Consider the following 26338-nt stretch of genomic DNA (forward strand, 5'->3'; position numbering starts at 1 on the left):
CCATGGTGTGCGCAAGAGCCACTAACGAGTCATCACGGGCCAAGTACTTATGGCCCATGGTCGCAGCACATCAAACATCCAAACATCACATGTAAAGGAGGAATTGATCCAATCAATTAATTGCTGTAAAGCCCATTCAATGGCCCATTTAAAAACCAAGTCATTAACGATTAATGTCCACTAGGTGTATGGGCTGAATCGCAGATAGCAGTTCGGCCCATACAGCTTATCTCACAATAATGGGCTTTTGCAGTTTTAACCCTTTAAAACTGGGCTTTACAGGTGGGCCGAATTAATCCCTGTAATTGAACATCAGATTTGGAACAAAAGTGTGAGACAATTGGACTGAAAACAGCCCCTTTCGAAACCCAGATTCGGTCCAAACAGTTTTGGTCCAATCTAGTCCGAAATGGTCCAAAACTGATTTTCAATTCAAGAATTAATTATTGAATGATCTGAAATTAATAGTTTTGATTTCTAGCAAACACAAAACAATTATGGACTGTTCGCACCACCTGCAAAACAGAGGTTAATCACAAGGGTTGCAGTTTCATAAACTGCAAATCGCAGAAAACGATTTCTCCATCTGCAAATCTCCAGCGCCGCCATCTCCTTCCATCTTCTTTAATCAAGAAAAATAACAGAAATCCTATTTCTATTAATTACATTCTTGATCAAATCCTATACATTCAGTCTAAAAATAAAAAAAATTATTTACAGACCGAATTGAATGAAATAAATAAATAGAAAAGAAAAAGGGTGCGCAGACCATCTGTGCTAAAACTGCACTGCGATCTCCAGGTTTGAACAGTCCATTAAATCAAAATAAATAAAGAACAATTCCAAATAAATTTTGGATTTAATAGAAATTAATTTCAGATCAATCGCCCTTAACAAGAAACAGTTTCTTGAAAAAAAAAAAGAAAACAATCTGCGCAAATCTTGAAAGAACACCTTCTATCCATCTGCGCAGGGTCAGATCTGATTTTCTTTTGGTTCAAGATTTGAACCTGTGGCTCTGATACCACTGAAAGAATGGTAGGATCCATCTGATGGACGCCATAAAGGTTGCGGAATGGGTGGGGCGAATTTCAAAAATTTCCTACCTTCTCCCAACTGGGAATCATATTCCCTGAATTTAGAATACAATATTCAAGGATTTACTTGAACCCTAATCAAACCAGATCTGTACCAAAAGATAAATGGGAGGATTATACCTAATCCGGAGAAGCAGTATCTCCCAAAGTTGGTGTTCACGCCCGAAGAATGCTCCAAGATCTGTCCCTGCTGAAGATGACACAGCTGTGGATGGAACAGAACCAGCAGGGTGCGTCCTACACACTGGATCCTTCACAAGAATCCCCTGGATGTACTAAACACTGAATTCTTTCAGTCTTTCTTGCAAGACTGATGTCAAGAACTGGTTTCTTGACTTTCTTTTCTGCAAAGATCAAATCTTGCAATAATGCAGATGGCGGCGGCAGGAGGAGATTTCCAGAAACGAAAAGGCTGAACTGTTTTTTTTTCTGGAGAGTATGAGATCTAATCTCAAATCGCAGGAACCCTTCTTGCTTACCAAAACCCCTTGGATCGAAATCTGATTTCTCTCCCTCTTGGTACATTCGAAATCTCCTCCTTTCTTCTTGATTAAGAAATCTCCTAATTAGGAGTTATCCCAATCCAAATCAGTATTTGGATAGGGGATAATCTTAATCCCTTTCCCAGATAGAGTTAGCTTACTCCTGTTCTTATCAGGAGGTTACCAGATTCAAATCTGATTTGAATTTGGTCTCTAAGAGTGGATAAGGCTGAGAGCCCAATCCTTTTTGCTAACTTCAATCTCAAATTCGCCCCATGGATGGGTGATCATATCAGCCCACCTCGAAATGGGCTTTTGGCCCATTAAGTATTCAGTGTTTAATTAGTTTCCAATCTGCTGCCCAGTTGGGATTCTTTGTATGGCGTGGGACCCAAGCATTGATCTACACACCAGCCACATGGGTTCGGCCCAGCCTTTAATACAAGGCCCAGCCGAATTCACTGAAAAACTCAATGAACCCCTTGAGTCCATCATATGGACCCTATGGGCCCAACACTTACATTAAGTGGTCCCTGGGCCAAGCCATCTTATAAAAACCCAAGGACTGTGGGCAGGTGCAAGATTAGCCCATCAGGTATTATCTTAAATGGTCTTACACTTAACCTCTCAGCCCTTAATGATCAAGCACTGCCCGACAAGAGAGGACCTCTCCCTCGGCTGCAAGGAACAGTGCCGCACTCTCCTCTCACATGGATCCCGGGAATTAAAACCATTTGCAAACATTTTGAAACCGTACATATATATGTAAATATATTAATTTTTGCAAAAACAAAATTCCAACGATTGAAATCAACTGCCGGCAGTTTGGTTTCCATTAGAGAGAGTGCATTCCCGATCATTACCCTTTGTCCGACAAAGTGGCTGATTCTGTCACTATGACCACCCACTCAGATGAATTTTCAAACTGCCCCAACATACCCAGGTTTTGATCCCCACTAAGGATCTCACTGATTGGCATATCAAAGGCAGGCTGATCCAGCACCTAGTGAAGTGTCATAATCGAGTCTAGGGGTCAGGTGTAACTTTCCAGTTTTGCCCATCTATCTCCAAGGTCCAGGGCAAGACTGGAAATCTGGTCCGGTTCAAGGATTCAAGTAATCCCATGCTGTATGTGCCTCGGGTCTTACCCTGATGGCTGAGACAGGCCATCCCAACACTTGGTGGCACACCAGTATCAGCCTTGGCAGGATAAATCTCCCCAGACTTATCCAACGGCTGTGAACATTTAAAACTAACATGAGTCTCTACAAATGTCCAGTTTTAGGGTTTTACACAGAATTAAACCAAACAACATGAATCAAACATGCACTTTATTTATTTCCACTAAATAACAAAAGTACATCAAAATGATTGAAGCTAAGGGCATACAAAACTGTCTAACAACAGACACGTGGGATTAACTGTATCATAGACTCTCTTCTTGGGGATTTCAGTCGACGTAGTTTCGGTTATGTTAGTTTCTAGAGAAGGATGTAGAACATAGAGACCGTTCTCTAGCTCCCCGTATGCGATGAATCTGTTATTTCTTTTAATAGTAATCGTATTAGTAAAGAAGACAGAATAACCATCTGCACAGTTTTGAGACAGAAATCAAAATTCTCCTTAAATTTTGCACATAAAGACAATCTTTCAGTACAATAACTCCTCTAAAAATTAACTCCACGGTTCCTATGGCCGCGGTTGCAACAGTTGCAGTAGTCCCCAAGTAGAGCGTGACTTCTCCTTCACTCAGCCTTCTGCTTACGTTGAACCCCTGCAGTGAGTTACACGCATGAGTTGAAGCCCCGGAGTCAATACACCAGGACGCAGAAACTACCAATAAGTTGGTTTCTATAACACAAGTTTCGAGATTACCTTTCTTGGGTTCCAAGTAGGCAGGACAGTTCCTTTTCTAGTGGCCGGTCTTCTTGCAGAAGTGACAAGCATCCGATGCCTTATTCTTCCTCTGCTTCTTGGGTTTGGCAGCCTTCTTCTGGGGCTTTCTCTTTGCCTTCCTTTTCTTGCCCGATTTGCCAGTTTCAACAAGCATGGCAGTGGGCTCATCCTTTTTAATCAATTCTTCGGCCCTCTGCAACATATTGCTGAGTTCCTGCAAGCTGACGTTCAGCTTGTTCATGTTGTAATTCATGATGAATGGATTAAAGGATGGAGGTAGAGAGTTGAGAATAGCATCGATCTGTGTTACCAGATCCAGCCCGGATCCAAGAACCTCCAGTTCGTTGATATAACCCATCATCCGGAGACAATGGTTGTGAACTTGTTGGCCCTTGGACATCTGCGCGGTCATGAATTGTTTCAAGACCTTCTGCTGAGTAGAACGATTCTGCTCTTCGTACATTGCCTTGAGACTGTCCAATACGTCCTTAGCAAGTTCGATCTAATCGAATTGCCTCTGAATTGGGTTGTCAAAGGAGACAATGATATAGCAGCGGGCAAGGGAGTTTTTCTCCTCCCATTCTTGGTTTTCTCTTCTCCGGGCCTCAGAAGCCCCATCTCCCGGACGATCCGGGGCAGGATTCTTGACTACTTTGTCCAATTTCTCAGAGGTTAAGACCAATATAAGGTTCTTGTTCCAGTCGGCATAGTTTGGGCCCTTCAGCTTGTTGTCATCAAGCAGCTTTGCAAATTGTCCGTTTGCCATTTTCTGATAAAAGAGCAAACATCAGTCCACAACCTAATTTGATTCATGTTCATTACATAGATATGGATTTTAATCTACGTTCCATTCCCATTTATTCATCTCTGAGATTTCCTTCCCTTCTCAGTGACGGAGACTACAAGTTGTCTTTGGAAATGTTGGGAAATCACATAAGGTGCATGGAGCCAACTGTTTCAGCTGCAAAACCCCACCACCTTTCTGTGAAGGATCATATCCACTCATCATATGAGTTTTTCCTTTGGCCTCTGTCAGACAAGGTTCAGAGCCATTTTCAGGTAAACCTTTCTGTCTAGTGAGTGCTTACCCATCATATTCGTGAACGCCAAGGTACCGTGAGAGAGTTCCCATTTTCTGGTGAAGCCCCTCCCACATCGGTCTATGACGCCCCTATTATCTTATGAAACATTCAGACAAGCCCAACAGCAAATGAATAGCCCATTTTCTGGTGCGTTTCCTCATTACTGAAGGACCCATCCTCATGCTAATGATGGAAGGCCTTTAGAGAGTTCATCATATGAATCTCCCTATCACATGCACTCATATTAGCTGGAGGGAACAGTAAATTACGCCCTAGTTTGATCTAGGTCAAACCCAAGTGGCTCCCACTAACTTTCATAAAGTCAGATTTCGGTGCGCCCAAATCGGCTAGGGTCCCGCACGCAACCTCTCCATGAGGTGTGGGGCCCACCACTGAGGGAGGTCATCCAATGACCAAAAGGGACACCATGGCAATGATGTGCATTCAGCCATGGTGTGCGCAAGAGCAACTGTCGATTGAGCATGGGCCAAGCACTTATGGCCCATGTACGTAGCACATCACACATCCATACATCACATGCAAAGATAAAATTGATCCCATCAATTAACTATCTATAAAGCCCATTTGAAGCCCATTTTGAATCCATAATATTAACCATTAATATTATCTAGGTATATGGGCTGAATTAGGGTTGATTGGTTTCGGCCCATATAGCTTTATGTGTTAAGTGGGCTTTTAGCAGTTTTAACTATTTAAAACTGGGCCCTTACAGGTTGGGCTGAATTAACTATTTAATTAATTATCAAGCCTCAGGCCCACTAGTGGGAAAATTAGGGCTGACTTTCAGCCTTGATCGAACCCTAGATTCGGTCCAAACAATTTGAACCAATCTTTGTTCGAATGGGTCTAGGGTTTGATCTTTGATTAAATCTTTAATTCAAGAAAATAATCTGAAATTAAATACTGATAAAAGAAAAATAATAATCAGTCTCATAGGGCTGTTCTCACACTCCATCCTGCAAAACAGAGGTTAGATCACAGATTGCAGTTTCATAAACTGCAAATCGCAGATTGCAAAATAAAAAGAAATCCTAATAAAATAAAATAAATAGATCGAATAATTACATCAGATCGAATAAAATAGATAGAAATCCTAATTTCTATTAATATTTACATCAGATCGAATACCTATACATTCAGTCTAAAAAATAAAAAAAATTATTTTACAGACCAAATGTAATAAAGTAATCCATAAACTGCAAAATCGCAGGTTCCCTGCACAAATCAAGAATTCGATATCTTCTTGTACGAACATCCCATAAATCAAGAAAATTATAAAGAACAATTCTAAATAATAATCAGATTTCTATAAAAGTTAATTTCTGATCATTCGCCCATAATTTTGGGAACAAATTTCCCAAAACCTTTATCTGTGCAAATCGGGTAGAACACCTTCTGCCCATTTGCGCAGGTTCAGATCTGAAACAAATTGGTTCAAGATTTGAAACATGGCTCTGATACCACTGAAGGGATGAGAGATCCATCGTATGGACGCCCAAATCTTGCGGAATAAGGTGGGCGAATTTCAAAAAAATTTCTCTCCCTTTCAACTGGGAATTTGAATTCCCTATTTAGAAAATCATATTTTCAAGGATCAATCTTGAACCATAAACTGAACCAGATCTGAACAAAAGCAGTAGGGGAGAATTATACCTGATACGGAGAAGTAATATCTCCCAATGGAGGTGTTCACGCCCAAGGAAGGATCCAAAGACTGCTCCCACTGAAGATGGCGCAGTGTAGGATGGAGCAGAATCAGTAGTGTTCTTCTCCAAGAACCTATTCCTTCGCAAGAAACAGTAGGATGGCACGTGAGCACAACTTCCTATCAGTCCCTTCACAAGAAACTGATATCAAGATCAAATCTTGACTTCCCCACTGATTTGGAGATCGAACTGGCAAGGTAGGCGGCAAGAAGGAGGCGGCAAGAAAGAATTCTACAGGGTTGCTTTGTTCTTTCTTCTGTGATTTCAGCTCTGAAGAGGATGCGAGTATGTATCTTCTAAAGGCTGCCGCCCCTTCCTTCTTTTGTAACCCTAAAGGATCAACTCCTAATCCAATTAGGAGTTGCTGACCCAAATCATATTTGGATCAGACCTCCCTTTAGGTGATAAGGATAAACCCTTATCTTATCTGCAGATTAGATCAGCCTTCTCCTAATCTCATTAGGAGGTTTCTAGATCTGAATCACATTCAGATCTGGACTCTCTGAGTATCCTATCTGCTAATCCATCTTAGAATTCGCCCCATATTTAACTCATTAAATTAGCCCAGTTTGAAATGGGCTTAAGGCCTATTAAGGTTATGTGCTCACTTAGTCTTCCTATCTGCTGCCCAGTTGGGCTTCCTTGTATGGCGTGGGACTCAAGCATTGATCTACACATTAGCCACATGGGTTCGGCCCAGCCTTTGTTACAAGGCCTGGCCGAATACACTGTTATGTACAGTGCACCCCCTGAAACCCATCAAATGGGCTCTATGGGCCCAACACTTACCCTAAGTGGTCCCTGGGCCAAGCCACCTTGTAACACCTAGGGACTGTGGGCAGATGCAAGTCAAGTATTATCCTCAATGGTCATATACTCAACCTCTCAGCCCATAATGATCATACACTGCCCCCGACAAGAGAGGACCTCTCCCTCGGCTGCAAGGAACAGTGTTGCACTCTGCTTATATGGATCCCGGGAATTAAAACCTTTTGCAAATATTTTAGAAACCATTATATATATATACTTTTATATCTCATATAAAATATACTTTGCAAAACAAATCTCAACTATTGAAATCGGCTGCCGGTAGTCTTGGTTTCCATCAGTGAGAGTGCATCCCCGATCATTACCTTTGTCCGACAAAGGGGCTGATCTTGTCACTATGATCACCCACTCAGATGAATTCTCAGACTATCCCAACATACCCAGGTTTTGACCCCCGCATGGATCTCACTGATTGGTATATCAAAGTCAGCCCAATCCGACACTTAGTGCAGTATCATAATCGAGTCTAGGGGTTGGGTGTAACTTTCCAGTTTTGCCCATTAATCTCCAAGGTCTAGGGCAATACTGGAAGTCTGGTCCAGTTCAAAGATTCAATTAATCCTACACTGCATGTGCCTAGGGCCTCACCCTGGCAGCTAAGACAGGCCACCCCAACCGACTTGGTGGCACATCAGTGTCAGCCTTATCAGGATAGGTATCCCCAGACCGACCCACTGGCTGTGAGCATTCTAAACTAACATGAGTCTCATTAAGTGTCCAGTTTAAGGGTATTACACCGAAACATACCAAGGGAACACGAATCAAATATGTACTTTTATTCATTTACAATAAACTCATAATGTACATCATTCTGATTGAAGCTAAGGGCATACAAAACTGTTTAACAATGTAGACAATTCTCATATCTTTCTGTTGTCTATTAATGGCATTAGTCACATCCTCAACATTGGGAGTAGTAACCGATTCAGTAGGAGTCTCACTAGATTCACCTGGACAACTAAAACTGGAAGGATCAGGAGAAGATGGAAGACCTGAAGTTGAAAGTGGCATAAAGAAGGAAAGAGAGGAATACTCTTCCATCCTACTAGTCTCCCCTTGAAGAGGATTCTTGGAAAGACTGAAAATAAGGCTAAGACTCGAAAAACACCACATCCTTGGTAACATACTTTTTCTTGGTAACTGGGTCAAAGCACTTGTAACCTTTTTGTGTGGGAGAGTACCCTAAGTAGACCCCCCTTGTAGCCCTAGGATCCAACTTTGTCTTCTTAGGATCCTTGACATGGATGAAGCACACACAACAGAAGACTCTAGGTGGAAGAAGGAAATCTAGGAGATTAGGACAAAGGACAAAAAATGGAGTTCTCATACCCAACACTCTAGATGGCATTCTATTTATTAGATATGATGCTGTAAGAACTGCTTGAGACCAATAGTTCTTGGGAACCTTGTGCTGAAACAGTAGAGCTCGGGGTGTCTTCAACAAGTGTCTATTCTTGCGCTTAGCAACCCCGCTCTGTTGAGGGGTACTAGTACAAGATGATTGATGCAAAATACTAACATCCTCCATGAATAGATTCAAGGAGCTTTCAAAGTACTCAACAGCATTGTCTGAGTGAAATTGCTTAGTTTTCTTGCCAAGCTGAGTTTCAATCATTTTACAAAATGCTATGGTTATCCATGGTACTTCATCACGCCCTTTTAACAAGTAGATCCATGTGCATCGTGAATAATGATCAATAAAGTTGATAAAATAACGAAAACCATCTATAGAAACAAGAGGTGAAGGGCTCCACACATCAGAATGAACTAAATCAAAAGGAGCTTGATTTTCAGTACTAGAAATTGGATAAAGAGTTCTACATTGTTTTGATAACTAATACACTTCACAGACCAAACTCTGACTCGAAATACACTTGAACAACTCAGGAAACAATCCTTGCATCAAAGAAAAAGATAAATGACCTAGCCTAGCATGCCACAAATGCTACTGACTCCTCATTATCCCGACTACTAAAAGCAGATGATTGTAAAGCTAAACTGATGTCTGCATCAAAATAATAGAGACCTCCAGACTCATGACCGCTCCCAATCATTCTCTTCGTCAATGTCCTAAAAGATACAATGAGTAGGAAAGAATGTTATTCTACAGTTTAAATTTTTTGTAAGCTTAGAAACAGATAATAAGTTTAAAGCAAGATTGGGAACATGCAGAACAGATTTAAGAGAGAGTTCCTTGCCTGGGTTAACCTCCCCCTTTCTAGAGATGGTGGAGAGGGAACCATCAGCAACTCTCATCTTATCTTGGCCAGACATCAAATGATAAGAAGAAAATAAGGAAGACATGTGTGTTATATGGTCAGTAGCACTGGAATCAATAATCCAAGAGTTAGATATTATAGGACCAATCACACTGTGAGCAGAGATAGTACCTGATTTGGCAAGAGAGGTGGATGCAAGGGAGTTGTTCCTCAGCTGAGCCATGACTCGGCTAAGGATTTCTACCTCATCAGCTGTGAAATCAAGTGATGTGTGTGTCATATGGTCAGTAGCATCAGAATCAATAATCCAAGAGTTAGATACTATAGGACCAATCACACTGTGAGCAGAGACAGTACCTGATTTGGCAAGAGAGGTGGATGCAAGGGAATTGTTCCTCAGCTGAGCCATGACTGGGCTAAGGATTTCTACCTCATCAGCTGTGAAATCAAGTGATGTGTGGGAACTAGTAGTCTATATATTCTTGCATTGTTCTTCCACTGTCCGTAGGTCTTAGACACCTTCTCTCAAATCGTAGAGGCTGTAGGGAAGTGCTGAACAGTCCTTGTTACCCTTGGAGTTGTTGAAGCAAGCAGCTAGGACATAACAGTTGCATTCTCCTTGCACCAAGTTGAGTATTCAGCATCATCTACTTTAGGTTCTTTCTTTTGTCCATCTATATAGCCCATAAGTTCTTGGGAAGTAATAAAAAGTTTGGCTGAAACAGATAATTCTCTGAAGTTGTATTCGTCTAACAACACACTGGTGATTTGCAGATTGTGCAGATTTGGGTTTTCAAGGTTTGAGGAACTCCCACCGGTCCTTTTGTCCTTAGAGGACACTTCTCCTGATTTTGTGGACATATTCTACTTCTAACAGAAATCTATAGCTGTAATCTCAAAGAGAAAGACAGGTTTCAGACCTGCTGGAACTGCTGGAATTAATACTGGACTGAAAAAACAAGGTTCAGACCTGCTGGAACTGATACTGGACTGGAAAAAACAGTCATTACCCTGCTGAGATCAATCTTCTGTAATTCTTTGGTCCTTCCCACACCCAATGGATGTTAGAAGAGGCTTTACAACTGGAAAAAAAATTCCACTGACCTGAAAGCAACCTCTGCACTCAAATCTGTAACTTAGAAGCTGCTTTATCTTTTCTGAACTGAGAAGTGCTTCTGTAGACAACTCCAACACTTCTGGAAGTCAAATCTGGGCTGAGAACACTTCCTGCGATCTGTTCTAACTCCCAGGCAACAACTAGGACTGTCCACTCAGTCCTCCTTCCTAGATCTGTTCTACATAGATCTGTCTAGTAGCTGAATGGCTACTGACTGCTGCAGAACACTAGCAGGGCATAAATGGGCTGGTGAACCTCTCTTTGGTCCCTACACCCAAAGAGAAACCCTAGACACATCTTTTTGTGATCAACGATCTGTCCTAGGGTTTCTTTAGAGTAGCCAATACAAGGAGAGAAAAAGAGGAATAGAAGAGAGTAGAAATGAAGAAGAAACTGGATATAATCAGTCAGGCCGATTGGTGCTATGATACCATGTTTGCTGAAGTGCAGAAGTAGGAGAAGAGAAGAGAAGAGAAGAGAAGAGAAGAGATCAGTGAATGGGTGGCAAATCAATCTCAGCCGGCCCTAGAAGCTAATATTTTGTATTAACCATATGAAATTACAGTAAAATACTAGAATGCCCCTGATTAGTGATGGGACACCTAGACAGTACAAATAAAAACCAAAAAACCAGCTTAGGCCCAATAACTAAAGGCCCATAACAGACAATAGAACTAGGACAAGGAATGATAAATAAGCCCACTAACACTTATTTTTTGCTTGTGCGACTTGTGATGATTGGCTTCTAAGGCCCTAGAGTGATTCTAGGAACCCTAGGACTGATTCCTAGGCTTCTCTTCTTTCTCTCTCTTCTCTTGTCTTCTTTCAAGGTTTTAAACTCAGCCATCCAACTAAGATTGAGTATAATCCCAGGTAAGTTTCCTCTCAATTCCCTTCAATTCTCAGCATCCACAAATCTTTTTCTAGAAAAAAAAAACTTCTCTCTAAGTCTTTTGGTCATTTTTACTTCTTTGCTATTTCGTAATCTGTTTGGTTGCAGCTGGACTCCTCCTACTAATCTGGAATCCCTCTTAAGCTCTCACTTATTCAGGTGCTCTAAAAGGAGAGGCAGAATCATGGGAAGATGCATTGGGGCAGCAATTGCTTGGACAATTTGGGAAGAAAGAAATCTGAGGATATTTGATGACAAAGAGAGGAGTAAAGAAACTGTGATTGAAGTATAACTCTTAGGGTGGCGCATTGGGTGAAAACACTAAAATTGTTTGCTGATTTTTAAGATAGACGAGTTTTTCAGATCATGGGGAGCAATCTTAAACACTGCATCTAGAAAATCTACTGTAATTGAATCCTGGTCCCCTCTGGATGCTGGGTGGAAGAAACTAAATTTTGATGGTAGCTGTTTGGGAAATCTGGGGCCAGCGGGCATTGGTGGGCTGATTAGGGATGAGAATGAAAACTTGGTTGCCATTGTTCTCAGGTCCTATTCAGCATGATGATGTGGTGACTTCTGAAATGAAGGCTGCAGTGTTTGGAGTTGAGAAAGCTAAAGAAATGGGGATTGAGAGGCTGATTGTTGAAGGGGACTCAAACTGTGGTGAACTGGTTGAAGACTGGGGATGGAATTAGTTGGAAACTAAGGAATGAGCTCAGGCTCTTCAAACAAGCTTCTAAAGACATGTTGATTCAAATAAGGTGGATTAGAAGATCAGCTAATAGCATGGCTGATGGACTAGCTAAACAAGGAGTTCAAAGACAATCTATGTTTTGGGCTATGTTTTAATTAGCGGGGGTTTCTGTTGGGTTACCCTTTGGGCTGTGTTTTAATTAAAGGGATTGACACTGGGATTGTTTGTGGCAATGATGTATCTAGTATGCACTGCTAGTCCGCCCACAACTTCTTGTTGTACATGACTTTTTAAATTAATGAATCTTTTCTGTGTTGCTGATAAAAAAAAAATCCCCAAGGTTACAAGGTATGATACCTTATAGCTTCCAAGTCATTTTCTGATTACTTTGGGTCTCCCATTATGATTTTTATTGGCATTACTATGTGGGATTCCGGATTTCAAAAAAGTGGACTTAGTTTTCTGAGCTTCTCATTACCTGCAGGAATCCCACTGCCATTTTTTTTCTTTGATGGATAACTGAAAACTTCATTAATCACAAAAGAAATAATTAGAACATTTAAATTGTTCCCCAATACATTTGTTCCCTGTTAATCTTGCATTCATATCCCCAATTCATTTTCTGATCTGTGTCCATATTAATCTTGCATTTATATCCCTTGAGAGTTTCCTTATCTCCCTCATATCTTGTCTGAACCACCAAAAACCTAGCTTATCTTGCTTCAGCCACCCTGTCGCAGTTCTGGAGTCACCTTCCACTAGCAGATTTGTGATGTTGAGCGATCTGCTAATCCTTATACCTTGTAACAACACCAAGAGTTCTGCTTAAGACCCTCATGATCTCTTTTGACTCCTTCCACTCCTGATGGACCTGGATTGTCAAGACCGCATCCATCAAAGTTGATTTTTACCAATTTGAGGGTGGGGAGGAGTCAACAGGCAAGTTATTGGCTATTCTGAGGATGACAAGTCAGCAATCTGTCTCCAACCTCTTACTATGCTATCCACTGAAAATCCTTAAATAATGACTTTAAGCCAATTTACCACCCTAATAATAATAATAATAATAATAATAATAATATTTTTTGCAGGCTTCATCCACCCTGTCACAGTTCTGGAGTCACCTATACTGCAGCCCCCGTCCTTTTTCTTCTTGCACACTGCCTCCCATTTGACAAGATGACACCTCCTGGTCTCTCCTGGTACCATAGAAAATCTCTCATAAAAATATCCAATCTCCTTGCCACCTTTACCAAAATCTTAAAGACAAAGAGAAAGTACACAAGAAGATTTGCAAGTATAGACTTGATAAGAGTAATTCTTCCACTCAAATAAATATAATTTCTTTTCTGTAAAGCAGGCTTTTTGCTGAACCTATTCACTATGGGGTTCCAAAGTAAAGGATTTAATGCTTATTCCCAGGGGTAACCTTGGATAGGTTAATTTCCATGAAGATGCTGATCAACCAAACCCTTGGCGTATCTTACCTCATCCCTACTCAAGTATCCCCCACTAGGAAACTTTTTCCTAGATTTACATTCAAGTTTGACATTCTTTCAAAGCATTGGATTAATAACTTGAGATTCCTTATTGCAGTCTCCCTCTTGTCCTCATAGAAAATTATGATGTCATTTGCCAATTGTAGATGGGCAACAACCAACTCTTCTTGTCCCACCCTAAATCCTCGAAGGAGGCCCTATCATCCATTCTAGAGATGAGATGGTTCAAGACATCTGCTACCAAAGTTAACAAGAATATAGGGAAATAGGATCACCTTGCCTAAGGTCTCTTCTAGTAAGAAAGAAATCCTTAATCATGTTGTTTACTAAAATGGAATAGTAACATGATCTCAAACATCCCCTAATCCACTTCCTCCACCTCTCTACAAAGCCACTTCTCTTTAACACCTCCTCTAGGAACTGCCCATCATTTATCATAGGCTTTCTGCCCATCATTTATCATAGGCTTTCTCTAAATTCTACTTACAAACCCAACATTTTCTTCTAGATTCTCTCATTTCAACACATTCATTTGCTATAAGAATCTGATTGACAATTTGTCCATCTTGCACAAATGTCCCTTGATTCCGAGAGTCTAATGAGAGAAGCATGATTGTAGGGTTTCCCCACAAGACTAATTGTTTTGAAAGCCTTTGGGTGGATGCCTTGTTCTTCTTGTAGATGAGAGCAATAAAAGTGGCATTAGCTCCCATGTTGATAATTCCTCTCTCATAATATTCCTCAAACACTTCCATCAGATCATCATTTATTACATTCTATGCTTCCTAGGAAAACACCATTGAAAATCCATTTTGGTCTAGGTTGTTATGAAGTATGAAAATGGTAGGAAAATAGTGGTTACAGAAGGAGGGAAGATAAGGGATTCTCCATCTAAATCATGTTGACTGGAAGAGTTATGACAACCTACAAAACATAAAGGTTGGGGAAGAAGTGTTGTCATGGCATGATCAAAGCAAGGACAAAAATCAGGAGTGGATCTCACCACATAGAGTATTTTTTGACTAAGGGTCAATCAATTAACAATATAGCCGAAGATGAGAAGAGAGGTCAAGGGGAAGAAGGACATCTTGAAGGAAACACAATGATCGGGAGGCAGGGGATACCTGAAAGGTTGGTGGAGAGCATGACAAACAAATCATAGGAGTGAAAACTTTGGAAGTTATTGCTCAATTGAATAGTAAGGTAAGCAGTAAGCTCGAGTTCTCTATTCTCTCCATCTTCTCCACCTTCCAACTGGTTTGGGAGTCTTTGATAGGGAGGGAGATAAGAGGGGACCTGGGTATGATGGTGTAGATGAGGGGGGAAGAAGATTTGGGGAAGATCAACACAGGGTTTACAATAAAAAGAAAAGGATGGTGGTACAAGGAGCTATATGGGTTGGGGTTGAAAGAAGAGAGGAGATAGTGGGGCTCAAAGCTAAAGAAGTTATAGGGGAAGATAACATTGAGAAAGCTGAATGGAAACAAGGGAGGGGGGAGAGGAGACAGTGGGGGTCGAAGTTGAAGTGGTTACAGAGGAAGATAACACTGAGAAGGGGAAGGTGGGTATTGATTGGCTAGTGGGCAGACAAGGGTCAATTGGGAAGTCTCTTGTCCTTTTTCTTTCTAGGGGGGGGGGGGGGGTAGGGGTGGTGAGGAAGGCAATTGAACACTATGAAAAACGTAGAAGGGAAGAATATCACAAAAAGAAAGCAGTTGCGGAAGGGGGTGAGGTATGGGAGGAAGGAGAAGGGAAGGAAGAAGAAATTGTCAATGAAGAGTAAAGGAAGGTTGCTGAAGAGTTAACAGGGAAGGGGGAGAAGGCTGAAAGTAAAAGATGAAGCTGGTATCATGGAATGTAAGGGTACTGAGAGAAGAAATAAGAAAACTGTTAGTAAGGAACATGTTGAGAAAACACAACCCAGACATGGTGCTGCTGTTAGACAGTGTATGCTCTTAGCTCCAATCAGATTGATGTACAGATACATTTATTGTAAATGAATAAAAGTACATTATTGTTTCATGTTGATATCGGTATGTTTCTGTGAAATTACCCCTTAAACTGGACACTTATGAGACTCATGTTAGTTTAGAATGTTTTCAACCATTGGAAAGACTTCGGGAGTTTATCTTGCCAAGGGTGACACTGATGTGCTGCCAAAGAAGTTGGGGCAGCTTGTCTTAGCTGCTAGGGTTAGACCTAAAGCACATGCAGTGTGTGTTTGGATGGAATTGAACTCGGACCATTTCCAATTATGCCTTGGACCTTGGAGACTGATGGGCAAAACTAGAAAGTTACACATAACCCCTAGACTTGGTTATGGTACTGCACTTGGTGTTGGATTGGGCTATCTTTGATATTCCAATCAGTGAAATCCATTGAGGGTCAAAACCTGGGTATGTTGGGGTAGTCTAAGAATTCATTTGAGTGGGTGATCATAGTGATAGGATCGGCCCCTTTGTCAGACAAAGTAAATGATAGGGCTTACACTCTCTCTGATGGAAACCTAAACTGTCGGTAGTGGATTTCAACTGTGTTTGAGATTTGGTTTTGCAAAATATATTTATATGATGTATATATATATATTAATGTTTTATGAAAAATTTTTGCAAAAAGGTTTTAATTCTCGGGATCCATCCGAACAGAGAGTGTGACACTGTACCTTGTAGCCAGGGGAGAGGTCCTTCCCTATCGGGCAGTGTTGTGATCATTATGGGCCGAGAGGTTAAGTGTAAGAGACCATTAAGGGCTGATTATCTGATGGTCTTTATCTTACTTAAGTCCATTATCCTTGGGTCTTCATAGGATGGCTGAATTCAAGAATCATTTGTGTAAATGTTGTGCCGGGCTCACTATGTTTAGCAGTGAAGTTGGCCAAGCCTTTTCACAGAGGCTCGACCAAACCCATGTGGACTTATGTGAGGTTATTGTGGGGTCCCACGCCATATAAATCAGGCCTAAGTTGGCCATGCAACATCTTGGGTCATGAGCCTTTGATGAAAGTGGGCCTAAGGCCCATAATTAATAAGATTAAGTAAGTTATCACATGACAAAGTTGTCATGTGCTCTAGGTCGAATATGGGTTTGGAAATGGGTATGGATTAACCATCCTCTTAAGAGGATAAGGCTTATCTCTTAATAGAGTCTAGATCCTAATTAGATTTGGATAACATCTTAATTTGATTAGGAGAACTGCTCCATAAAGAGATAAAAGAAGAAGAGGGCGAACCAGACTAGAACACCACTCTTTCTTGTTCTCTCTTCTCTCTTCTTCTCTTTTGTCTTCCAAGAAACCCTATCACGACCTAGGCTTTCAAGGACTGATATAGATAAGTTTTCTTCTGATTTTTGCACGAAAAATTCAGAGGAATTTCGGGCTCACCTTCCCCAGTTCGATCCAAGCAATTGGGTTGCAATTTTGCTAAAAACTGTGTTGCTAAATCAGCTTCACCTATACACTGCGCCATCTTCAGTGGAGGCTGGTTTTAGGACTGATTTGAGCGTGAACTTCCACCTTGGGATCTACGTTTGTGGTATCCATATCAGGTATAAATCTCCCTCTTTGTTTGGTTTCAAATATGGTCTGATTCAGTACAAGACCGATCCTGAAAAATGCAGTTTTTCAAAACATAGGGAATTCGATTCCTAGAAGGATTGGGAAATTTTTGAAAATTTGCCCAGCCATCTAGCATGGTTCGGTCATCCATATGATGGATCCTAACCCTTCCAACAACTGTTGCAAGAGTTAAAGCTAGATTCAATCTTGGGGAAGTTTGGGGTTTCAAATTTGTAATTTGGATAACTTATGCGAATTGTCTTCAGGCTAATTCTAATATTTTAGTTTGACTGGAGGTGTTGCCTTAACTCCTGGCTTGGTTGCATCATTTTTTCCTTTTTAGTGAAATTTTATTTTTACTATAAAAAATCCATTTTGGCCCAAGGTCTTGTCTCTATTCATGCTAAAGGCCGCCATTAACACCTTTTTTTAGTACTCCTTGAACTCTAGCCCTAATTTAACTCTCATCAACCTATCCTAGACCTGCGCTAAACTCCATAATCCCAAACCTTGGACTAACTCTCAAAACATAATTTCTTTTTCAGTTTTCCCTCAAACTTTTAACAGTCCAACCTTGGGTAACACCAGTCTTACATAAATTTGGTATCAAAATAATCATATAAGAAATGATTTGAGTGCTAATAGTTAAACAGAACAGAATGGCGAAACAGGATTCATGTAGCCAACCCCACGTAGTTGGGATAAGGCTTGGATGATGATGAGTAGTTGGTCCTACATCAGTTAGTAATATAATAGCCAGTCCAACGTCAGTAACTCTTGCCCCTTGCATTTCCATCTTTAGGTAGTATGGTAACTTAAAAAAAATCGATGAATGCTTTTACTAATCTGAAACACATAATAGGTTTCCTTGCAACATTGTTAATAGGTGAAATTTCTTCCTTTCAGCCACAACTTATCTTTTATGGTGTGAAAAAAGAAGATAAAGGAAGGTACCCCCCTAATTATGCATACATGTGCATATGGCTGTAACTGTGTATGGTTGCAATGGCAGCAGGAACACTGATGATGACTCTTCTGTGTTTCTATTACAATCATGGATGTATACTCAAGGTTCAAAGTATCAATACACCCCGATATGCCACAAGGATGTATTGACACTTTGAACCTTGCGCATGTATATTTTCTTTTAGTTTTTTTTTTTTTTTAAATATGCCAGGGGGTTGGTTTAAAGGCTGTTTAACATTTAAAAACCAAAATTTTGGGAAAATCCTTGAAAGCATATCAACTACCTGCCAATATGATATGACATGCATGATACGGGGCATATTGTGTCAAAATTTTTAACCTTGTGTATGTCTATGGTAGTTGGCTATGGTGGTTACAACAGCAGCATCTCTCTCTATTTCAGGGAAATAAACATACAGCATCTAGTGGCTGGCAATAACCTCTTTTTTTTTAAAAAGCTTTGCTCTTCCTATTGCATAATATGTATTGTCTTAAGACACTTTATTGTATTTACCTGGTTCAAGTGGTTTTCTGCTTTTAATCATTTCGGTTTTGGTTCCTGGGTCTGTTGGTCCAGCTTTCACAATATTGATGAATATGGTCCTCATGAGTATCATACATAGGTTATGATGCCATTGATCCTGCAACCAATGAATTCCATGTGGTAACTGGTGATTAGCCTACAATCATTTTGATAAAGTAGCATTATTCCATATTTCCTTATGTGTTTATGTTTCCTGTGAGTTATCTATTAGACTAATTGAATAGGTCTATGTTAGTACTTTGACAGTGGATCTCTTGTTTTGAAACCTCTGACTTTTTTGTTGTTAACTTTAATGCGTCCTGCAAACAATACTTGCTTTCCAGGTGCATAAACGTATGGAAGCTCCAATCTATATCTACTATCAACTTGACAACTACTACCAAAATCACCGAAGGTGACTATTCATTTTCCATGTGATTGTTTCCATGTTTTTGGTTTCTTCCCATGACAAAGTTGATGTTGGACCAGCCAAAGTTTTAAAACTGCTTATCTTATTCCTTCTCAATGTATGTGGGAATAGGGTTGATGAGTGGATTCTGAAACATGGTTAAGTAGGTCTTAATGTAGGTTTCAGGTTAAGAGAAACGAGGATGTGCATTCAGGTAATGTTTTTTATATGATACTGATGCCAATAAGTATCTGATATGTCAACCTTTAAACATCACTGCATCAGAGGAGTCTTAAATAAAAATGAATTACGTAGCTGATCTAAATTACAATTAACTAAGAAAATTAAAGAGAAGCTTGAAATCGAAGTATTGGTAACATTGGATGTGTCCTTTTTCATGACATTTTATCTAAGAGCAACAAGCTGTAGCATCTTCTGTTGATTTCAGCTTGGAGCATCACCAGCATGTTAGAACTTAGAACTAGTGTAATGACAAGTATGATAAAGTGTTAGCATGGATAGATTCACTTTTGTCAAGGTTTCATGTAAATGCTTCTTTTTGGTTGATGTAGAACAGAAAGGAGAGATGCCCCTACTAGGCTCTATGTAGTAGGTAAAGAAAGAATTCAGATCTGATATAGAGGAATGAAAGGGGAAATACAAGAGTTACAGATCTGAAATGTAGAAGAAAAAAATTAGAAAGACCTCCACTTTAGAGAGAGAAAAGAAAAACCACTCCAAAGTCCGAACATTTGGCACCACACAAATTTCATATGACTGGAACTATTTAATTTCATCATACTTCTAAAAATGCAATTACAAGGACTCAATTTTTAGACTCAACACTAGGGCTCAGATCCTCCTTTACACTACAGACTTCAATTTAGACTTGTAAACAAGGCCTTGTTTCTTGTTCTTCGCCTGAATTACTGTTTGACAAGGTTGGAATGGCTGGATCAGGATCCAGATTTTGGGTTTCAGTGAGACAGGAATTGCTGGTTGTGTGCAGCATCTGGTAGTAGGCTGTTATTTTTGAAAAATATAGCCAGCTGAAAATGGAATTAGATGAAAGACAAGGTATGTTATGGGATAAGGTGTAAAAGTGCTAAAGCTTTCTAAAAATAGAATATGATGAACAAAAATGGGCCAGTAGAAGTAACCTTAACAGATCTCTAAGTAGAGATGGACCAATCAGAGCTCACACCCAAAGTCAGAAGTCATCCAAATTGTTAGGATCTTTTCTTAAACACTCTCCTGTCTCACTGAAAGAATAGAAAAAAGGAGAGAACGAAACAAGGATACTTGTAGGGAAGGCAGGGCTATAATGCTTCGGAAGACCTTGAAATAGCTGACATAAGCAACCTTTCATGCATCTGCAGTCTAAAACTACTTTTCATATAGTCTCTTATAAATCTGCCTAGATGCATTGAAGTTTTCCTAGAAAATTGAAGGAAAAAGCAAATTTAGATTGGATTGCATAAGACTCAAAAGGTGTTCTGAAGCCCTGGATCTGCTAACAAACTAATAGCCTATCAAGAGTAGGATCTGTTTGGTGTCAAAGGTTCTTAGTAAGCTAGTAGAGCTCCGAGTTCCTTTATGGTCGCTTTCACAGGATTTTTCATTGTATGATAGTCTTGCCATATACCTAATATGTCCACCCATTAATATTCTAAATATTGTCCTATTTGATCTGGCTATAGTGGTTCCTTTCAGAAGGCTAAACTTTAACTTTGTTTTTTTCTTGAATGTCTCTCCTATTGCTAATATTCTAGCAATGGTATTTATGTCCATTTTTAACAATATATATTATTTTCTAGATATGTCAAAAGTAGAGATGAATGGCAACTCTTATATGGGCTGAAATACAATGATACAAGTGAAACAGAAATGGCTGGTTGTGTGGGGTATATGTGGTAGTAGGTTGGTATTTTTGAAAAAGATAGCTTGCTGAAAATGGAATTGGATAAAAAACAAGGTATTGTGATGGAGTTGGTTTAAAGATGCCAAAGCTCTCTGAAAATAGATTACTGTGAACAAAAACAAGGCAGTAGAATTAGCCTTAACAGATCTCTAAGTAGAGATGGACCAATCAGAGCTAACATCCAAAGTCAGAAGTCATCCCAATTGTGGACAATCTCTAGTCTCACTGAAAGAATTAAAAAACGGAGAGAAAAAAACATACAAGTCCATTGCCTAATTACACATTTACACTTCATTCTCCCTATTAATAAGTTCTTAATGACCTGTTACCAACAAAAAACAACAAAAACAATGCAAAGAAAACACTTCATTCTCTCTATTACACATTTTACTGCTTCTGAAGATCTTGAAATAGCTGACATAAGCCACCTCTGATGCTTCTGAAGTCTATGACTACTTTTCTTTAATCTAAATCTCTTATAAAGCTGCCAAGATGCATTGAAGTTTTCCTAGAAAACTGAAGAAATAAACAAATACAGACTGGATTGCATGAGACCCTAAAGGTGGCATGATGAGCCTTGGATCTGCTAACAGTCTAAGTGCCTATCAGGAGCTGGATCTGTTAGGTGTCAAAGGTTCTTTGTAGTAAGCTAGTAGAGCTTTCAGTTCCTTTTATGGTTGATCTAATAGGATTCTCTTTGTATGATAGTGTTGCCATACACTGTGGGTAATCTGGACCCCTCAGGCATTGGAGATGTTTTGAAAAATGAAGAAGGCAAGTTCTTGCAATTTATTCAGGTCCAATTGGGTTAGGTGATTCATTAAGGGCTGGTATTTTGGCTGTTTTGGAAGGTGTACAAAGGGCAAGGGATATGAATATTAGCAAGTTGATTATTGAAGGTGATTCCAAGTTGGTGGTGGACTGGTTGCAAAAGGAGGAAAACAATTTCTGGAGATACAGCAATGAAAGAAGTTCAAGAAATCAACACAGGGCATCGAAGTAAGGCTGCATTGGGTTAATAGAAGTGCTAATTCATTTGCTAATGTAATCTATCAAAAAAAAAATCATTTGCTAATGTTCTAGCAAATCAAGGGGTGGGTAGAGACAATCATTTTTGGGCTCTGTTGTATTATGTATTTATGTAAGAAGTGTTGGGGAGAGTTAAGAGAGATTATTTCCCCTTTTTTGATTGCTTGTACTCCTTATTGATTCTTAATGAAATTTCACAGCTATCGATAAAAAAAGTCTTGCCATACACCCAATATGCCTACTGTGTTTCTAAATATTGTCCTATTTGACCTCGCTATAATGGTTCCCTTCAAAAGAATACGCTTTAACTTTGTTCTTCTTTAATGTCTCACCTATTCCTAATATTCTAGCATAGTATTTTCAGTCCTTTTTTAAAAATATTTAATTATTTGCCAGATATGTCAAAAGTAGAGATGATCGCCAGCTCTTATATGGTCTGAAGTACAATGACACTAGTTCCTGCAAACCTGAGCAATCCAACAATGGGCTCCCAATTGTCCCTTGTGGGTTGATAGCATGGAGTTTGTTCAATGATACGTTTACTTTTGTTCGTGAGGCAGCACAATTGAGGGTTAACAGGAAGAATATTGCCTGGAAGAGTGATCGGGATCACAAGTTTGGGAAGCATGTATATCCCTTCAATTTCCAGAATGGAACCTTGATTGGTGGTGGAAAGCTAGATCCAAGTATTCCTGTGAGTTAACTTTTTTTTTTTTTTGGATTGGTTTTAATATTTTCTTATTTTTTTTACCAGTTTGGACTAAATTTGTTGAATTGTTCTTTGAGAATTTGTATCTTAAAAGCAAAAAGAAAGCTTCTACTTTTGAAACTGTTAACCATTTTATCCTTAGAGCTGTAGACCATCTTACTTAGCAGAGCCATAAAATATTTTTTCCACATTGTTGGCAATCAAATTGTTGCTAAAATTCTACTTTCTGGCTGATTTTGTTACGTGGAGTGATTCTGGTGGAAATGATGTTATTTGTAGGAGTTTGTAGGTGTTGAAGTATCATAAGAATTATTTGATATTTGTTCAAGGGTTATTTGCATTAGGGACTGTACCACTTCCATAGAGATATGGTAGTTAGGTACAGCTTGGGGCTCTGGATTTACCGTATTATGGGTCTCATCTAATAAATTCCTATACCAGAAATCAACCCATACATTATTGAAGATGTCTGCAAAATGTTGAAAGTAGTTTAGGAAAAGTTTCCTCTTGGTTGGTCACAAGCGCCAGAATGTATAGAAGATAACCCTCTTTGTTTGCTCTTTTCTTATTGAATTCTTCTTTTTTGTTTTGGCTTTTTTATATGCTTTCATCTCAAGTTCTCATAATTAGTTTTTACCTCCCTCTATTTTTATTTTCTTATCTTTCTGATTATTTATTTCTCTCTTTTTTTTTTGGTGTCCTCGGGGGGTATTATGTAAATCAGCTAAGTGATCAGGAGGATCTAATTGTTTGGATGCGTACTGCTGCTCTTCCTAGCTTCCGGAAATTGTATGGAAGAATTGAAGAGGATCTAGAAGCAGATGACATAATAGTAGTAAACATCCTGAACAATTATAATACTTACAGTTTTGGGGGAAAGAAGAAACTTATTCTTTCAACGTCAAGCTGGTTGGGAGGAAAGAATGACTTCCTTGGGATGGCCTATATTGCTGTTGGTTCGTCCTGCATATTCATCTCCCTTGTCTTCATGCTACTCCATGTGAAAAATCCTAGGTAAAGCTCCATATGTTCATGGGAATCTATGCTTATATATTTCTCTCTCTATGTTGAACTTTATATCAAAATTATATTGTAGCACATTTTATGATGATAGAGTGATGGATCTTTTTTCTTTTGAACAACTTTGTGTTCCAAAAAATTAATGGACACGTGCATCTTTGCGGTTATTTCTTTAAGATATTCATATTATTGAGTTCTTGCACAACTTGTATGGTTGCCTATTGTTAAATAGGTGAATGCAAAGCTTCCATTTTGATAATTTGTCAATGTGAGACCTTGAACGTTAGGCTATCGGCCTTTTGGTTGAAATGAACAAGTTGGCATTCGAGGTCCCACATGCCACATTGACTAATTATGATGGAAGCTTTGAATTCAACAATATAGCAATAGAAAACCGTGGAAAATAAATTATGAATTTTTACATGAGTTGACTCATGGACATGTGTTGACTTGTAAATCTTTATCAAACATGGGGTGTCCATGCAAACTTATTTGTATATAAATTCATATTCTATTTTGTAAAATATAATATATGTATAAAAAACATATATAGTATATATTCTAAGCCAGGTTAGGTTGGGAATGATCAGCCCTAATTGAAAGACTTAGGCTCAGTTTGGAAGGAGTAAAAATACAAATACGTAGAGTGCAAAACCTTGTATTTTGTATTATTTTGCATGTATTTGTACTATACATACTTGTATTTGTACTCTTTACAAACTGAGACCCTTAAGTACAAACACCATAAATGCAAACAGTTCTAACCATTCCAAATTCCTACTTGACCATACCTATAAACCCTTTTTGGCTTTGCTAACCAGGTCAAAATTGTTTACCAGAAACTCTCATTGTAAAATTTTTTAGATACTAATCTAATTATGGAAATAATATCCTTGTTCAATTCAGACTGGTTGGCTTCTCATGGTACTCAACTGACATTTTGTTGAGAAGCACATCTACTGATGAATACACAGGCAGTATTACATTGGTGTTCAGCATTGATGTCATCATATTCAGACATCTAGCATGTCAAACTCTAGAAACACATGCCCATTAAGAAATAATAAATTACCTATTTGACAAAGTAGTAAGAATTTTAAATTTAAATAGAACCTTGAAAATTCAAATTGTTGGAAGTGAAATGGATATAGTAGAAAGCCTTATGTGCTGATTCGGCCAAGCTTCTTGTGAAAGGAAGAGGAGAAAGTTGGGGGTTTCAGCAATAGACAGAGGAAAGGGAAGAAAAGGAGAAGGTCGACTAGGATAGTGATTCATAACCCTAGCCGCGAGCCCCTCATTCTATTTATAATTAACTTAAATATGGGATATTACAAAGATGCCCCTAGTAGGGCGGCAACTCAAACTAAGTACTTACAATTCTTTTATAAATAAAAAACTAATGGGCCCAAGGCCCAACAACTTCTTAATTTAAAAGAAAACAAACTAAACATAAATCGGCCCACTCAACAGATATTTCTCATGACAGTTTAGTGACAACAATTTTTTCTTTGGCTTCATCATGGAGCATCATCATCTTGTCAGAAGTTTAACATGATGTCCAAATACTGACTCAGCTAGACCCACCAATTTAAGGTGTCCTGTAACACTGTTTAGAAGAAGGTTCATTATGTAAAAAGGACCTTTGGATCATCATTTGTTTTCTTGGTCTGACTTAGTATGTTCCATCAAAAGAAAAAAAAAAAGAACAGCAAAATATTTCATTTGTTAAACTATTATTTTCACCCTTCTAATGCTGAATACTTGGCTTTGTTGCCAGTTATTTGAAGACTTGCCTGATTTATTATATGTTGTTTGTTTTCAGGCCTTATGGAGACATAGCTTATATATCTTGGAACAGGAAAAGTAATGCTAGTTAAAAGCTGTTGTTGCATCAAAAAGAATTTTGGTGGATCTGGATTCTGGAAAAGGTTATATCCTCTCCTCCAAACAGATTCATTGGAATTTTTCTAAGAAAATTATGGGAAATTACATAATGGGAGATTGTTATACAAAATTACAAAGCAACAGCTAACTAGATTGCTAATGGGGAACTGTTCAGTATTTTCAAATAAAGAGGCAATATCCAGTTGCATAGAATTAATTATTTATTCAAATTAGGATTAACTATATTTTGAATACTCCATGTTTTTAAGTTAACCAATTAAACCAGAAGTTAGAATATTGATACAAGGCAGGACATCAAAGATTCCTTTATGAAAACTTAGGATTTGAGAAGGGGAAAATTATGGATAGTGATAACTTTTGGCTTTGTCTTTATGAGAGAAGCTTAAAGGAAAACAGGATATCAACATTAGGTCAGTTGATCAACAGGTGTAGAAAGTACTTTGAGATTTTAAATGGACAAGATGATTGTTGTCAGGGGATGGTTGTATCTGCATATGGTAAGGATGAAGGGAAGATGATCATAATCATCATTGTTGACATTGTTGTCACCGCTATCACCATTACCACTGCCATTACTGCTATCTTTGATATCATGGAGTATGGACACATTATCTGAATTATTTTGATGACGGCTACACACATCCTCACTCTCTAATTGGGAAATGAAGTCTTCTTATCTTTTCACACTGACACATTCCATGTTTTTTGTGGCCTTCTTCTCATGCTGGAGTCATAGGACATATGGACCAAAAAGCAGCAGGTTCTGC

At 39.0% G+C, this 26338-nt stretch overlaps 1 protein-coding gene across 4 annotated transcripts in view; it reads left to right on the top strand.

Moving 5' to 3' along the window:
• Window positions 1-26338, top strand: part of LOC104590997 (putative ALA-interacting subunit 2) — a 55879-nt gene that overhangs the window by 27517 nt on the left and 2024 nt on the right. For 3 of the 4 annotated variants that reach the window (XM_088901031.1, XM_088901034.1, XM_088901033.1), the window contains 4 exons: window positions 18923-18993; window positions 22334-22631; window positions 23371-23660; window positions 25489-25594. In XM_088901031.1, coding sequence (XP_088757157.1) covers window positions 18923-18993; window positions 22334-22631; window positions 23371-23660; window positions 25489-25543 — 714 coding nt within the window. In that variant the 3' untranslated portion in view covers window positions 25544-25594. The remainder of the gene's footprint in view (window positions 1-18922; window positions 18994-22333; window positions 22632-23370; window positions 23661-25488; window positions 25595-26338) is intronic. The other variant, XM_088901032.1, reaches the window with a different exon arrangement.

Source organism: Nelumbo nucifera, chromosome 3 (assembly GCF_055504915.1).
Source record: "Nelumbo nucifera cultivar China Antique chromosome 3, China Antique-T2T, whole genome shotgun sequence".
Taxonomy (NCBI): domain Eukaryota; kingdom Viridiplantae; phylum Streptophyta; class Magnoliopsida; order Proteales; family Nelumbonaceae; genus Nelumbo; species Nelumbo nucifera.